Below are 17,220 nucleotides of genomic sequence, written 5' to 3' on the forward strand. Positions count from 1 at the left end.
TCATCTGACTCATTATTTGGGGCAGATTTGTTCGAGGTTTAAACACCATGCTCTTTTGTTTTTATCATTTAAGAGTTGTTTGACCCTGTAAATCTGGCTAATGATTCCTATAAATGAGACAGTGGGGAATGAGCAATCCTGTTAGCCACAATGGTATATCCGTACAGCATGCTTGCATCCTTCATTCTTTGGGCTAGTTTTAGCTTAGTATCTTTCCCAGATAATTCTAGATATCAGCCTTGAAAGAACAGTGCACATGGAGTAAGAGAATTAAATGTTTAAAAGCATCCACATTGCAGTCTTTTTTCGAAAGAGCTTTGTGTCCACAAAAGGTTAGCTAGAGATGAGGAACTGCAATGATGGTTTGCTTTCATCCAACAATGTAGCAGTATCTCTGAGGCTGGAATGTGCTGAGATTAAACTTGAGTTTTTTCCTGGTGCCTTCTCTTACCCTTTACCTCTTCCATCCTGAAGGGAAGTCTGTTAACAGTTGAAGGCACTAGCAATAATACTGTTAATGAATCAATTTTTATTTTCTATAGAACTGATAGACTTTAAGACAAGAAGAGTTGCAGCATTCAGAAAAAATCTGGTGGAACTAGCAGAACTGGAATTAAAGCATGCTAAGGTAATGGTGATCCTTTTTGGCCTGTATTTCAACTGATTTCAAATATTATATTCTCGAATAACCGAAATGGCTACATTTCTTGTGTGATATGCACTTCATTCTGGAAGGGGAATTTGAAGGTAAGCATCATCCAGAAAGGTGAACTTTCTTGAATAAGAGGGGGGGGGGGGGGGGGAAGGGGAAGTATAGGTGAAATATCTCCAAGGGACTGGTGTGGTTGAGGTGTCTTCAAGGAGATGAGTTTTTTCCAAAGGCAATTTTGGCTTCAGTTTTATGTTTCTCTAGCTGTTTGATATTTATAACTGCAGAGTTTGAATACCTGCCTATTTTTAAAACATCATCTCACCATTTTACTGTGAGATAGGAAGTGGTTTCTCCTGTTATCCAGATGTTGGGGACTTGATGTATAGGATAGGCTGGCTATTAAGCATGAGATCACACAGGCCTGTCTGAAGGCAGATCAGTGTTACTCTGAGTGTGCTTTTTAAACCTTTTTGCCTTTAAACTATAAAATGCTAACAAAAGAGGAATATTGCAGATAGCCTTTTCAGTAAAATAAATTTTTGCAGGAGAAAAACTTCAATGGGCCTGTACTGTCCTTAAATTTCACAATGTATTTGATTCTTTTAATTCATATGAAATTAATGTTTTTGGTTAAATCAGGTTAGCTGCTCTGATTTCATAGACAAGTACAACAGCCTCTTACTTTAATAGTTCTATAGCAGGAGGCGGCTTTCTTTTAAAAGTCAACTCTTTAGCATTTCTCATTCTCATTACAAATCTGAAAGTGCATTGACTACCAAGCTTTGAATTAACTCAGATTATATCTGTTGAAAGAACTAGTTAAGAGGTATATAGTGTTGCTGAGTTAACTTGTTGCTGCTTTACACTCTTTTCAGTAGTGTTGATGGTGTCATTCTTCATTCTGCCAAACCCACTGCTTGTAAAACTAATACACTGTAAAAAGGGTTGTTTTGGGGACTTTTTTTTTTTGTTTGTTTTTTTTTAAATCTGTGTAGGTTGAAGTTCAGCTTGGTGGGATATTTAGCTGGTAAAGCAATTGGTAAGGTCTGGAATACTTGACTCCTTTTTCAGTTAAACAGTGCTTACTTTAATGTGCTATATCAGAAATTCAGCTCTATTTGCCCTAAAGTCTTAAAACTTCTCATAATACTTGCCACTATTCAGCCTTCCTACTTCTCTGTGTGTAACAGCTGTCTATATCCAGCCCTGAGTCTCCCAGAAATCCCCATGTTTGGTCATGCATGTACTGGTTACGGGTTTTAGTGAAATTAATAGTCCTAACAGTCACACTTGCAACAGTTTTTATTGATTTGCCATATCGTGCTTTAATAAGGGAATGAATCTACAGTGCTTCTGTCCTGCTTCAGTCATTGACTCTTCATCATCTCTTGTGACTGACCCTTGCTGAAGTCCCTGTATGCCTTGGAGTTGGAATGCTCAAAAAATGTCTTTATCTTCTAAAGTGTCCTTAAAGAATCATTTGTATTAACTCTCTGTGCAAGTCAAAATCTTGTAGTAATATTTTCTTGAATTTTGACAGCTAGTAACTGCAGAAGGAAAGGGGAAAATGCTTAATTTCTGTAGCTTTCAACTTACTTGATATGTGCTTCTTGGTGTCCTCAGTTTACCTGGAAGAGCTTGAATTTTTTTAGCTGTACTTCATTTGTCACCACAGCTTAGTGGTGGTGACTTAGTCTTCAGATAGTCTGTCTCAGTCTGTGACTTACCTTGTCTTAGTAAATTTACTAACAAGGAGTATATAAGGCTGTAATAGAAGCTTTGAACTGTAGTCCTGTTTTTGAAGGTGAATTTTTGTTTTTTGCCGACCCTTTTCACTGACTTCATCATGGAGCACCCCAAGATTCACTAGACAGTTTTGAATATTTAAAACTTTACAATATAAAAGGTTATTTTGGCTAAGGTTGACAGTTCTTGAAATGTTAACAAATATTGTGACTTGTTGAATGAAAGAATATTTTGTTTCTCACTAGATTTGAAAGTTCTGTTTTTCCAAAGCCTGTGTTTTGTATTTATTTAAAACAAGCTACTACAGATGGATCAGTTTGGTTGCTGTGCTTTTATTTCTACAGATTTGGAGTTGGATTATTACAGAATTTACAATATATAGTATTTTTTCAATTTTATATAATAGGAAATTTTCTTATTAATGTTATAACCTGCATATTTGAGGATAGTCTTACGGATAGGTTTTTATTAGTCTATACAGTGTGTTGAGGGATGAAATGGTTTGGTGGAGGCTTTCTGAGGTAGTTCCATAAAAGGAAGAAAGAAGGTATGAAAAGACTTGGGTTTTTTTGAGAGAGCATTGTGCCCTGATGTGCGAAGAGCAACGTTAGGGGAATATGAAGGTTTCTCCTTGTTCCAGAGAGGACATTTTTACACTTGTTGCAATGCAAATCATGAACAATGCTCCCATTTCAGGGAGGCTAAGCAGCCCTGGTTTTGGCTGGGCTAAGCTCGGGCGTTTGTAGACACCTAATTCCTCTTGCCATAGAGCTAAAAGAGGGCTGGTAGAAGCAAAAACAAAGCTCCTTTTTCATGTAGGCAGTAAATTAATGAAGTCAGATCAAAAGCCCCCTGCTTTAAGGTTCTGGACAGAATACTTTGCCTGATGCTGCGGCAGTCCCTGTCTTCATGCTTTTGCAGCTACTGGAGGCAGGTGAAATTTTAGCAGCCCCAAACTGGAAATTGCTTGGCTTCTCAATGGCATGTGGAGCACAGCACTGCCAGACTTTGCAACATGACCTGTTACTTGGGTCCAAGTGCTCTTTCCAGCAGAAAAGCTAACTGGGGAGTGGCGGCTGGGGATAACACTGCTGCAGGCTTTTCCTACAAGTCTTCTACTGTGTTGGGTTTTTTTGTTTGTTTGTTTGTTTTTTCTGGAAGCAGTACCTCCAGACTAGATGTCATACAGATGCATCTGTCTCTGAATCAGTCTAGCCATGTGTCTTCTGGACTTGGAGCTGCCTAGCACAGAAAGCATGGTGGTGAAATCTGATGGAGCAATGGGTGCTGGAACTCACCTGAGAGGTTGTCTTTGGGAGGAATTCAGCCACAATGAAGGCTGCTGTGTGACTTACTGTTAAAAGTTATTTGCTCTGTGCGGAAAGAAAAACACAAAACTCAAAACACAGAGATCGTTGCACTGAAGAAGTCAGAATGACCAAAGTATCGAGAGAAGGTTCTGAGAGACGGCTTGCGTTTCCTGAGCTGTATCAGGCTGTGTGGCTCTAGAAGACTGGAGGGTGATAGGGAAATCAAACTTTTACTAAATCAAGGACACTGTATATACAAATACCAAGTGCACCCTCTCTGCCCAGTTATGTTTATACTACTTCCTTATAAAATACTTGGTTTAGTCTGCCAATATCCTCTTATCCTTCCCTGGTTGCAGCTCCAGACTTTTGAAAAAGCTGAAAATCAGACTGTGGGTTGAGATTGCTTTAAGTTGATGCGAGTGCAGACTACTGGCAGAAAGGATGATGATGATGATGCATGACTGTTCCTTTCCCTTATGTTGGCCCTATTATGTTTGCAGCTGCGTAGTAAGATGGAGCTAAAAGGTTGCTCTGGATTTTTCTAAGCTTTACTTTCAGTTTTGTTTTCACACCATCCCTTATGTCCAAACACACAGTTTTGGCTGGGAGGGTCTGAGAATGAGAGCACTGCCTTCTTATCAACAGCATGGACCCTAGATTTACTTAAAATAGCTGCCAAACTGCAGCTTTAGATTCCACTTGGTCTCTGACCTATACTAAAAAGATTGATGTTTCTTTTTCTATGGCCATTCTGTCTGACTATCCTTCTAGGTAGTGTTTAGCTTCTGTTTTGCAAGCTCTGGGTTTCTTCATGACTTCATGCAGCTGTAGCTAATGTAAGACCTGATTAAGTGTTTGGGCATTTAGTGCAAAAGCTGCATTTAAATGTATTCAGTATTTTAAACAGTTGGATTTTGAGGTGTTCCTGTGTTGGACTTCATGTTCAAGAAGGGAGGTTTAATAGCTGGTGGAACTGCTAATGTTATAAACATATACTTAAAGCATTTATAGCCGACTTTTAGAATCTTTTGCCAAATGAATTGTAAATGAGTAAGATGGCCACTTCCTTCAAATAAAAAATAAAAAAAAAAATCTGAGCATCTCTTTCCACAAATACTAACGTATGTGCTCTTGCCTCTATGGGTTTGTGTGCGAAAAGAATTTGTTGCATTACTAGCAACAGATGTCTGTTTGGAACTGAGAGAAGAAGGGAGAAAAATCCAATGCTAAGGCATTTAGTTAAATGCTTTGTCAGTAATTCTTTCTTTCCTGAAAAGGATGTTTCTGTCACCGTGGTTCTGCCAATAACTGTAATATCTAGAGCTTAGGAGTCTGAGTTGGCAAGAAACACTTTTCTGAATCTGAATTTATAGGACTTTCTTGAGCTATGCTGATACAAGTCAAGTATGTCAGATGTTGCAGCCAGAAAGAGTAATGGCTCACAGCCTCTATTGTCCTTGATTTATTATAATTTTAATAAGGTTGTTCTTGTGAACTTTGTAAATTTGATCTAATGAAAATGAATGATTTGCCTATTTGGAAAACTTCAGTAGACTGGCTGGCTGAGTCTGGAAATGACTGATGTATAAAGGACGTCTTGGTATTGTCTTTTCTTCGGAGTGCTACAGAGTGGCCTGTGAATTGCAAATATACTTTGTGCTGCTGATGGGCTGTAAAGAGATGGCCAAAAGATCACTATCACTATTTTGTTATAGGTAACATGCGTGCAGTCCACAGTTTATACTTCAGACTGAAGTATTCTATTTTAAGATGAAAGACTTCAGACTGAAGTATTCCTTTTCATTACTTCATTATGGCCAATAATCAGCTGTTCGGTACAGAGACCTTAGATCTATGAATCCTGTACACTACAAAGATGGGCCACCAAGTCCCCATGCACCTCATGTATATTGAACTTGTTCATATCGCAGAATTACAAGCCTTTTAAATAGCTTGTGACTGTCCTCTGCCAGTATAGGCATAAAAGGACAAAAAGCTGTTGAAGCCATAACTGAAGTCACTATCTTCTGGAGAAGACTGAAAAGAATTCAGTAGACACAACTGGGAATCTTCTACTTTGAAGCCTTGCATTTAGTTAATTGCTTAATGTGGATTATAAGAACCTTAATGGGGGATGGAATTACGATTTCTTACCTTTTTGGGCTGAGGACAAGTGTCCTTCTGCCTGTCTGCCACAGCTCGCTTGAAATGCTTTCAACTGAAAAAGTAAGACTTACAAATTCTTTAGTACTTGTGTGAACTGTTTATCAAGGACGTGCAAATCACAGCTGCTGATACTGTTTCATTACGTGCTTTTGTTTGTTTGAAGTTTTCTTTACAGGTTTCTTTTTGGATCCAAAAAATTTTTAGAAGGAAGCAGTTTCTCCCATGTTTGTAACTAGGTATTCAGACTGTTTTGTTCTGGCATTTTATCTGAACCTGATAGGACTTACTCTTAACACTGTCAACAACCTAACATTGTTTCTTACACAGAGATTGCAGACTTGGGAACAAATCTAGTACAGCTATTTAATAGTGAATAGCCAGTAGTTTAAAGTGATCTAAGCATAAATGAACACACAAAACAATGTGAATACTGTGAATACCAGGTTGGGTTATTTTTTTCTGGAAAGTAAATCCTGGCTTAGTTGTTGATCACATTTGCTTAATTCACAAGGGTATCTTTTTAAGTGTCAGTTCTGTAAATTCATTCAGAAATCTGAAATTCAGCCTGTGTGTTTTTATGGTAGAGACGATGCTTTAAATAGGATTAAAAACTGACCTACAGGTGTTTGAAAAGAAGGGCAGAACTTGGGTTCAAAGATAAAGCTTAGTTAATGTTCTGATAATCACTTCTGTGGCTCCGTCTCTAATGGCTAAACTCAACTTTGATGGCTAAGTCACCTGGCTAAGCAGGTAAATCAGTCTGTCTTTCAAACAAGGCCTGTCCTTGAACTGAGCTAGGAGCTTAGGTGGCTGCTATAGCATGGAGATAACTGAGTGCTGTGAATTGGTTAACACTTCTTGATGAATTCAGTATTCCGTATAATATATGAATACTTCTGCTTTGGGAATAACATTCCAGTGACAGAGTAATGGCAATACTATATAAAGAATGAAAACTTTTAACTTCATTGCTAAGAGAGTGCTCTGCAGTGAATAGTTTTTGTGGCCAGACTAGATCTTTAGTAAGAAACTTGTGAAGAAACATGGAAAGGGTACTAAATGCTTATTTTTGAATCTCAAGTTGGCTCTGTTTAGTTCCATGACACAATGTGCCTACATTCAAAAAGCTCTTTAAGATAAAAGTTACATAAATATTTCTACATAAGCTTAATACCTATCTGTTCTCCTTTAGTGGTGTCATGGCTGTTTAAAAAACGTCTTTTTGCCACAAGTATAAAAGGAAGTATGGAAATGTCATATTTTTCTTTGTTTTTACAGGGTAACTTACAGCTGCTGCAGAGCTGCCTGGCAGTGTTAAATGGTGACACATAAGCTACGCTCCGTCCTCCCACTGACAAGGGCTGCCCTCCTCTGGATTTTGTTTTCATGACTTTAAATAGGCATTTACAGTTCCCTGGAGAAAACATTTGACAAAGTGCGCATAAGCAAGCTCCTTCTTTCAAGGGAATTAAAACAAACACCTGAAAGTAGCTCCAGACGATATGAAGCAACAGCATACTTGTTATACATACATATTCATGTTTATTTAATCATTATACGCTTTCATTGTTCAGAAACCAAATGCTCTGTTTTTGTGAAAATAGCCAATATAATTATGTTCATGTTATGAATACTATGATACGGCTACCAATCTTATTTACCTTTGTAAGTAATTTCTGAAGTTCACCATTTGAAGCACATTGTTCAAACGGCCTAAATATTACCATTAGATATTTGACTATTGTTACTATAATGGCATTGTATACACTGTCTTAGTTTTTTTTCCATGTACTGATATCAAGAAAGTTAATCTTTTTTTCAATTGTGAACATTTCTTAGAAATTTTGGAGAACTTTGTGTAACCTTTATAACTATGATTTAAGAAGAAAAGCAAATGCATTAGTATGTTTGCCTTAACTTGTAGACTAATCCAATTATTGTAAAATAAACCATGAAATCGATGATTTTTCTAAAATTATGCAGACATTGTATCATCTGTAAGCTTAATATTTTCTAGTAAATCAGATTAATTTAATTACAGGATGAATAGAGAAAAAGCTAAAGTCATTGAGTAAGTATTGGATTGGTCTGACACTAAATACTTGCCCAGTAATTTTTCACTTGCATTCTCAGGTTTATCCGTTTGCCTCTCCGTTTGTCTGTGACTTTCCTGTCTAGTGTACTTAACTTGCTCCTAGCTTGGTGGCTGACTCTGCAATTTCTTTGGCAGAAATGTTTTTGAGAGAACTTCTTGGGTTTCTTTCCAGAAAGGGGAAATAAAGTAGTAGAAGGGAGTTCAGAAAGTGCATAAAATAGCAATGAAAGGTAGTACTGCCCCACTTTGGTATAGATGAGAAGCTTTGCTTCAGAATATAAAAAATAAGGTATACCAAATAAAGGAATGCCTGAAAAGGATCCCATTCTGCTAACTGGACTTAAAACCTAGAGCTATGAATCCAGTTTTATTTGTTGTATTGTTTTGTCTCTCTTACTTGAACCATGAAGCTTTTCCAAGAGGTGCTGTTCTGTTGTGCAATTTCAGGATGTCATAAAATGAGGTTTTACTTGATGACTCGCTCTGCACGGTGGGATGGCTGCTTTATATGGGTGTGTAGACCTTCAGTGGAGCAGCGGGATTTTGGGTGGATGGGATGTTTGGAGGTGCAGATCAATGTAGTCAATGTCTCTGTGATCACACTCCCCGTACTGCTGCACAGAGGTGTGCGGTTTGGTTTGTTTTTTTCTCAAACAGGGTGAATTGCGCAGTGTGGTACACTTACCCTGCCGCCTCGCGCGTCGGAGCGGCTCAAAGCTGGAGGTTTCTTGGCTGAACGTGCTGTTCGCGTTGTGCGTTGAGTTGCGTACCCATAGCCTCAGACTTTGGTTACCAGTGCACACTGGCTATTAGCAACTCATCTAGTATATATAATGTTTTCCAGCAATGGCTACTACAATAATACTGTGCTGTTCATCTTCCAGATATAACAGGTATAATTCCTAAGGAACTAATCTATAAATAGACTATAAGGGACGAAGATTACAATGTACATACAGTTAACAAAATTGTAAATATTTTAAGTAGGCTGTGGGAAGAGTTTTTAGATTAGTCGTCGTTGTTTGGTGTTACTAGCTCATTAAATTTTTTTCCAAGCCTCTCGGTATTGGGTGTGTCTCTTAAAGCTCCAACCCCTGCCTGTGTAACTGTGAGGAGAAATACGTATCCCTTGCAGCTCCAAGGGAAAAAGGCGGAGCCGCGGAGCCCCGCCGCCCCGGGGGGCCCGCACCGGCGGGGGCAGCGGGTCGGCCGGGCCGGGCCGGGCCCGGCCGCGGCGCCGTCCTCCGGCTGCCCGGGGCCGCGCCGCGGGCGGAACCGGGACGAGGCGGCGGGGGCCCGGGGCGGGAGGGGCTGGGCCGCCGGAAGGCGGCGGGGCGCCCGGAAGAGGCCGGGCCCGGGCAGGCCGCGGCGGCGGGCGGGCGCCGCCATGAGCTGCCTGCGGGAGGAGGACGACCCGTACGTGGTGGAGGAGCCCAGCGACGAGGAGCGAGCGCTCAGCAGGTGCTGGAGAGCCCCCGCCGCGGGCGGGCCCAGGGCGGCCTGCCGCTGCCCTGCCTGAGGCGGGCGGGCCGGGGCTGCTTCGTCCCGGCGGCAGCGGGCCGCCGCTCCCCGCCGTCGCTTGGCGTCTCCCGGCCGGAGTCCGGGGAGGCGCGGCGGGACGGCAGGCCCGGGTGCTGGGCTCCGCAGGCGGCGGGCAGGGCCGCGGGGTGCCGCCCGGGGGCGGCGGGAGGACCGCGTCGCTGCAGCCGCGGCAGCTTCTTCCGTGCGACCGGGGGATTTCCGTGGTGGCCCTGCGGGTGCCAGCGTGTGGACGGGTCCCGGCCCCGCAGGGAGGGTCCCTGGCCGCAGCCGGTCAGCTGCAGCTCCTTTGCATTAAACCCAGAGTTTTAACACCAGCAAGCTAATAAAACATTTTAATAAATGCACCTCCCATAAAGGCATGGATAAGTGCTTCCCAGTGCACCCACACAATTCAGACGTTCCTTCCCCAAATGACTCGGTCAATGTTTTAAGCTGCTTATTGTAATTAGGTGCGTAACACTTAAATATTTGCAGCTCAGAAGATGAGGTGGACGTGCTCCTGCACGGCACTCCTGACCAGAAGCGGAAGCTGATACGGGAGTGCCTGACGGGGGAGAGCGAGTCCTCCAGCGACGATGAGTTCCAAAAGGAGATGGAAGCGGAACTGAACACCACCATGAGGACGATGGAAGGCAAATGGAAATCACCAGAAATGGGTAAATCACACTTAACATCTGCTTGCGTATGAAATGGTGAGTTAAGCAGCGTCCACTTGAGGTGTGAAGTTAATGTGTTAGTCTTGTGGCTAGAGGTGTGTGTGGTGATACTCACGTGCCGTTTGAAGCCTACAGCAAATCTTAAAATGGCTGATCGCTTCTGCAGAAGTCACCAGGTGCCACTTCAGTCAATGTCCCTGTTTCATCTTTTCTAAGACTTTGATTTTGGTGTTTCTGAACTTCTGATTTCCCACTTTAATATGATTTCTCTTTGTTGGTTCAGTCCCCTTTTTTCTAATATCTCTATAACTTCTGCTTTAAGTTGCTCTTTCACATGTATTTGGAAGTCTCTTGAGCAGGGTGTGGTCTCTTGTACTTTGCCTACTGGCTCTGGATGCTATCAACATTTGGAGCCCTTTCTTGAAGAAAAGAGTAGCATATGGTAGATTGAGATCCCAAATCAGTTGGGGGGAAAAGTCAGGAAAAAATATTAATCTCTTCCTCCCTTACTTGCTTATAATTACATGCTACATCAAATAGTAAAACTGTACTAAAGATATATGTGTTCTGGTGTTTGGGTACTATGGGTGCAAGAGCCGGATTGCTTTGGCATTTGAAGAGTGTATGTCCTTCTTACCTATTACAAAACACCTAGGGAAGTGTTCTTAATTTCCTGGAGAATCAGTGTAACATTCACTTTAATGTAGGGATTTGACTCTGCATTCAGCAGGTTTAATAGTTTTATCTGTGTTAGTGGGCAAATCTGATCTGTAGGTTTTAGTTGTGCAATTGAGAAGACGTAGCAATAGTTATACCACCACATCCATCCGGCATGGAATAGGTTTTTTGGTATGGACTGGCTGTGACAGATGTGCTTGGCAATTCACCTAGGTCTTTTTCAAACTTCTGTGGCCCTGAAATTTTGGCAGATTTTTTTAGTAAATTTTATTGTAATCAAAGTTTGTGAAACTGTGCCACACCTGTATTTCTTTTGCATGACTGAAGATTTATGGAGTGTCTGAGGTAGTGTGGATTATATAGGGCAGAGGCAGGCACACTTGATGTGGTGTCCTCTGTGCCTCAAGGGAGCGTACCTTGGGAGAAACTTTCCTTTGTACTGTACCTGAGGTTCATCTCGGAGGGAGTGAGCAGCTTTGCTCTGAGACAGCACCTGTAAAGTAAATAACACAAATGATGTGGATGATCCAGGATGTGGGAATAAACTGAGAGAGCTAGATAAAGCAGAGCACTTTTGGGTAGAGTAACTTGAAAATGAAGGTTTGTTCTGGGCTGTATACTCGCTGTCCTTTTGGTGGGGTGTTCTTACCGCTTTCTCTAATTTCACACATAGGTACTTCCTCAAGTACTGGGCAGACCGGACCGGCCACCACTTCAAAGTACTATGATGACATTTACTTTGATTCTGATTCAGAGGATGAAGATAAAATAGGTAAATGGCTGAGGAGAGAGGAGAACATCTTTACAGTAGCACTCTCTCTCTCAGATCCTGTAGAATCCTCTCGGGGGGTCAAGGGGCTGTTCCTGAAGGCGGCCTTTTGGGGGGAATTACCAGCCTATGTCATCTCAATGTAGTTCCTGCAACTTTGTGATGTATCCCAGTGTATGTAAGGTGTGTTAATGCTTTGGGGTGGTGCATTTGGAGCAGAGATGAGCTAGACCTTTATGTTTTAGTTTAGATTAATTGTGAGTATGGAAAAGAAAAACCAAAAAACTGATATTTTGATTATTCAAGCAGACAGTCATCATATGTCTGATGGATGTAACATGTGCTTGCACAAATCTTTTCAGTTACACAGGATGTCTGGAAAAACAGAAAACATCAGCAACGTCGGATTCTTTCCAATGATGAACTGCTATATGACCCAGAAGAAGACAGTCGAGATCAAGAGTGGGTAGACTCACAGAGGAGGGGGTAAGAGACCATAAATATTTGAATTGTAGGATGCTTAACATAAAATGAAAAAATTAAATTAAAATGGTGAATAGAGAGAAAAGCCTATGATGTCAAGTCTATGTAATTAAATTTTTTTTTTTTTAGAATTTACAACATAGAAATTTAAAAGCCTGTAAAATTTTTACGTGTGTGTAATGGAAGTTGAGTCTTCAAAATGACACAATTCTAAAACTTTTAAAATCAAAACTTCCTAGTTCGGTAAGCCAGTTTTTTCTGTAGATCTCATCTAAACAACCATATTGTGGATGAAAAGGTTGTAAGATTTGCTAATTTCAGTTTTTAATGCCCTATGATACTTTGATTGCTAAATTAATATCTGTTCCTGCTAAATATTGTATTTATGGTTTTGGAAAACTTTGAATTTAGCAAGCCACAAAATGTTCAGATTATACAGCACAAAGCTGCTTTACTGAGAGTGTTTTGACAGGTGAAGCAGAAAAATGGTTGCTGCAGCAGAAGTAAAATTCTCCATGTAAATCTGTTGAAAAGGATAACATGGATGTATGTTGCCGGCAGAGACTGCACTTGAGACAGCTGCCTTGTCAGAGGAGAGGGTTACTAGGCACAAATTCTCATGCTAGATATATTTGTTTCACCAAATAAGAACCTTCTGTACAAAGTAAATGAAGATACTGGTACGTGTTTTTTCCTCCAGTGTCTTTACTTATGTGCTTTGAGTTAGTGAAAAAGGTGTCCAGAAGGAGCCAAATATTTATCGGTGTATTTTAATATAAAAAAGGTTTGGAGGTTGAATTGATATGTCTGACAACAAGGGCACGTAATTTCACTTTTTGTCTCTTCTTCCTCCTTTCTTGAATTGGTAGGTACCGTAATCAGAGAAGAGCGCCGCCGCAGCAGCAAAGAAAACCTTCAGCTGTTCCAAATAGTGATGCTGTTTTGAATTGCCCTGCTTGCATGACAACGTTATGCCTGGACTGTCAGAGGTAACTGGTGAACAATAAGGGGTCTTTGTGGAATGTCTTTTTTTCTTTTTGGTCAGTTGTATTTTTAGTGTATTCAATTTGATCAGTTGATTTGATCAAGTCTGTCTTGCGAGGTGGAGCTAATAAAAGAGAAGGCAGGTAGATGTGAATCAGATTTAGGGGTGAATGCTAGTTTGTAAGAATGATGATGAGCTTAACCTGCAACACGGAGATGAGGAAGAACAAGGTAGAACTTTAGCATAGTGGAAGGATAAACCATAAAAAAAAAAAATGCTTCATGAAGACTAAACAAGAAGTTCAGAGTGAGTTGCGGGTGGTGGTTTTCTTGTTTGTTTTTTTTTTTTTTTTTTAAATATGTTGGCTTGATGTTTAGAGGCATAGAATTATTCTGGGTTAACTATTATTTTTGTATGAAAGTGCCTTGTTTAGGGGAGGATTAAGCAAAATCAAGATAGTGTATTCTTACTTGGTTTGAGCCTTAGCAGTTGTGATTTTGAATATAGTTATATTAAAAAGTGTCTGGAAAGCATTTGGGTGAGAATCTGTAGTGTGTTTTGCTGCTCTCCAGTATCTGACTGCACCGCAAACCTACGTAGTACTGCTAACCTGTGCTGAGAGGACTCCTGAACTGGGAGTAAAGGAGAAAGAAATCTTGTGAAATGAGGAATAAACTACCTCTTGTTTATTGAGTACTTGTGGTGATTGAGGATGAAATTCCACAGCAGCCTAAAATCATCCAAGTACTGTTTGCTCTTTCTTAATCTCTTCCCTTTGCTGGCTATGGTATTCCTTGACCCTGTTCTATAAGTATCTCCGTTTGCTAAGCTGACTGCAAACTCTCTGTTTTTATTGTCAGACTGGTCTTTTGTGGTCTTAATAAAGTGAAATAGCTCAGCACAGAATTATACAAGCAGTAAAGCCAGCAGAAGTCGAGATAGGACTTCCGTGGCCACCTGTTAGGTTGGTTTAGGCTGCTGTAAAACTGCAGCCTGAGGGACACTGTGTTGAATTGAACTGAACCGCAGCCTGGAATTTTGCTTCATACTCCAGCTATACAGTTGTTATACTGATGACAGCTGAAAATACAAACAAGTTGTTATACTGATGACAGCTGAAAAGACAAGCTTTTTCAAGTGTGATGTGTCAATGTTTGCTCTTTATAAATAAGGAATTTCAGGCTTGTAAGACATTTTAGGATATAAATGCCAGTATTTGAGTCATTTGCACTCACAACTTCATGATCTTTTGCCTATCATCAGCTATACATAGCAATGCATAATTCTGTACTACCAATACCATTGTAGTCCAGGGTGATTATTTCAGCAAGAACCAGTGTGTTTTTAAAAACACCTTAAAAACAAGACAGATGGCTACAATTCTATTTTTTTTTTATGATTTTTGTAGTTGTGACTTTTGTTCTGTTTATAAAACTTCCTATTTATTTGGCTTCCAGCCCTTTGGCGTGGTACTTCCTATCTTTAATGCCATTTCCAGTGATGATAACCAATTTCTTGGAAGCAGAGTTTTACCAATGGTATGACTTGCATTTTCTCCCCTTCCCCACAGACACGAATCTTACAAAACACAATATAGAGCAATGTTTGTGATGAATTGCGTTGTTAACAAAGAGGAAATTCTGAAATACAGAAAGAAGCCAAAGAAAAGAACTAAGAAAATGAAACACAGCAAAGAAACTGCCTCTATACAACCAAATCAAGAAGAGGAGGAAGTGTATCATCCCGTATTATGTGCTGAGTGCTCAACTGAAGTGGCAGTAATGGATAAAGATGAAGTTTTTCACTTCTTCAATGTTCTAGCCAGCCACTGCTAATGTGCAAAAGCAGGGGAAGAAAATCCTGCACTGCTTAAGACTGTGTGAAGTATCAGAAATGCAGGCATGTTAGCCTTTTTTAAATATGGTCTTTTAAATGTATGTTTTCATCAGAGAACTTCATAATGGTTGGATTTTTGCAAAGTTTACAAAAGGAATACAGTTAACTGTGTGCATTTGAGAGCAATATTATTTCATGCTGTCAGGTGGTCGCATCGTTGAAGATTTAAAATTTTGTAAATACAATGTAAGATCTGTGTATTATGATCATTCCCTGTATATATCCTATCCATTATCTCAATATGTATTAGAACTGCTGCTTAGAATAAATACTGTATAGTAACTGGGTCTCCATCGCTACATTGGTCATTTCTATGGCACGTGGTAAACAACTCTGTCGGGACGTTGGGTTTCTTGAGGCTGGTATTCTTGGTAGATTCGCATACAGGTAGATTTCATAAAGAAGGAATTGTCATTATATTTGGATTTTTGGCCCATTAAGATCTCAGAAATGGAAATTTTTATGTATACAGAGTGGAAGATTAGCTTATATTGAGTTTGCTGGCATGGATCATTCTGGCATGGATCATTTAAATCAACATATTAATGCTCAGTAACACAGTTAAGAGTTTGTAATGTAAATATGTATATGAAGAAAATAGTGGACTTTTTTTCTGTTATCCTTTTTCCTTACGATTATACATTCTAAGAAGAAATTTATGGTCAGATCTATGACCATAGCACTAGTTTGCATGCTTTTTCTGTTTGTTTAGTACGTTTACAGCTTCTTTATGGAAGCATAAAGAGCTTCTGCTACTTGATATTTAGACTTCTTGCTTAGTCTATGAAGCCACTGCAATGTTAACAATGGATCCCTTCCTCCAGGCTTGTTCCCAAGAGGTGAACTCTTGTTTTTTATTAGTAAGTAACGTCTCCTCTTTATAGCCTGATATTTTTTAACATTTCACTTTGAACAAGGGTCTGTCTGAAAAAAATACCATCTTTATGCTTTTTCTTTTAATAGTACTAGGAATAATTTGTTATATGTGTTTTGAGGAATTGTCAGAAATATTTAAACTTAGGAGGTAGGAACCTGAAGATCATACTTCAGTGCCTTAGGTTATAATAAAATCTTGTGACTCTTTGGTTCCTTTTGTAGTCCCTGGTGCTGTATTTTACTAATCTACACACACTCGTTCTACACAGTGTTCCATGAGATTAGGAAGAAAAAAATACATTGGTTCTCCTGTCAGGATTCCATGAGGAGAACACTGACTTCCTATTTTCAAGTCAGCAGAAACTTAACCTCTGCTTGATAAAGTAGAGAACTGTTGAGGCAACTGCTGACTGCTTGGTTGGCTAGCGTGGTGTTCCTTCCTCTGCGCGCGCAGCCTGCGATCAAAAGTGAGCCATGCTTGTTTTGAGGCTCGGGATCTGCCCGAGGTAAAGTCTCAATCTCGTCTTTGCTACCTACGGTCAGAGGGATCAGTGGAGTGTCTGACTTGCATATTGATAGCTATGGGATCACCTAAAGTGGGATCAATCGTGACCGTGTGCCATAAGCCAGGAGGTGTACATGGAAAATTTTGAACGTACAAAGAATTGTTTCTTCTTAGAAGTGTCTAGGAGCAGACGTGATAGAGGATATAGCCTGTGCTGTAGGGTATGCTGGCCTCTGCAGCTGTCTTCACGTTGTCTTCAGGTGAAGCGCGAAGGCTCTGTGTAGCGCTGGGTTAAGGAAGGGTCTTTGCACTGAGCTACTGGAAACATGAGCACACGGGAATGTGTAGTTCAAGGACTCGAGCGTCGATGCGGGTGGTAGCAGGAGGAACAACAGGTGATGGCAGTCCCTAAGCAGGGGTAGAATGGAGCTGGTGAAGGAGGGGGAACTATACAGAGGAATATTAATTTTCTTAAGGGGCTAACTAGCAAAAAAACTGTCTCATATGTGCACTATACTAAGAAGGTGTAAGGGGCCTGGGCACCACCTGGTGTGTTAGGGCAGATGTAGCAGGAGATTTTGAAGCTGGCACGCCTCAACATTACCTCTCATCTCAGGTACTTTCTTGCTGCTGCTCCTTGCTTGCCCTATCACTTGAATTGTGGAGCTGCTTCTTAGGAAGCATTGGAGCGGGCATGACTGGGACTTGTTTGCCCCGTATTGATAATGTTCTTGCAGCTGTGAATGGGAGTAATGCTTTTGTTGTCCTGAATACTCCACTTGTCCTTGAACTTTGTACGTGTTTATATAGCAAGGAAGCCTTCATGATTACCGCTACTTTTTCAAGCAGCAACACCAA

At 40.4% G+C, this 17,220-nt stretch overlaps 2 protein-coding genes across 3 annotated transcripts in view; both read left to right on the top strand.

The window, feature by feature from the left end:
- SNX6 (sorting nexin 6) overlaps window positions 1-8,784 on the top strand; it is a 30,198-nt gene extending 21,414 nt beyond the window's left edge. For both annotated transcript variants that reach the window (XM_082316770.1, XM_082316769.1), the window contains exons 13-14: window positions 543-628; window positions 7,156-8,784. In XM_082316770.1, the coding sequence (XP_082172896.1) occupies window positions 543-628; window positions 7,156-7,209 (140 nt within the window). In that variant the 3' untranslated portion in view covers window positions 7,210-8,784. The remainder of the gene's footprint in view (window positions 1-542; window positions 629-7,155) is intronic.
- Window positions 8,785-9,240: 456 nt separating this feature from the next.
- Window positions 9,241-17,120, top strand: EAPP (E2F associated phosphoprotein). Its single transcript, XM_082317536.1, has 6 exons — window positions 9,241-9,433; window positions 9,989-10,170; window positions 11,522-11,620; window positions 11,980-12,103; window positions 12,970-13,089; window positions 14,656-17,120. Exons 1-6 carry the CDS (start codon window positions 9,360-9,362, stop codon window positions 14,918-14,920), a joined length of 864 nt encoding a protein of 287 aa, XP_082173662.1. The 5' UTR covers window positions 9,241-9,359; the 3' UTR covers window positions 14,921-17,120.
- Window positions 17,121-17,220: the final 100 nt, after the last annotated feature.

Source organism: Platalea leucorodia, assembly GCF_965183815.1.
Source record: "Platalea leucorodia genome assembly, chromosome: 7".
Lineage (NCBI taxonomy): Eukaryota > Metazoa > Chordata > Aves > Pelecaniformes > Threskiornithidae > Platalea > Platalea leucorodia.

Bases quoted from the DNA above. Each gene is read 5' to 3' on its own strand.
- EAPP (XM_082317536.1), top strand. From the start codon at position 9,360: ATGAGCTGCCTGCGGGAGGAGGACGACCCGTACGTGGTGGAGGAGCCC. The intron at 10,171-11,521 runs GTAAATCACACT...TTTCACACATAG, and splicing joins ATGGAAATCACCAGAAATGG to GTACTTCCTCAAGTACTGGG. The intron at 13,090-14,655 runs GTAACTGGTGAA...CCTTCCCCACAG, and splicing joins TTATGCCTGGACTGTCAGAG to ACACGAATCTTACAAAACAC.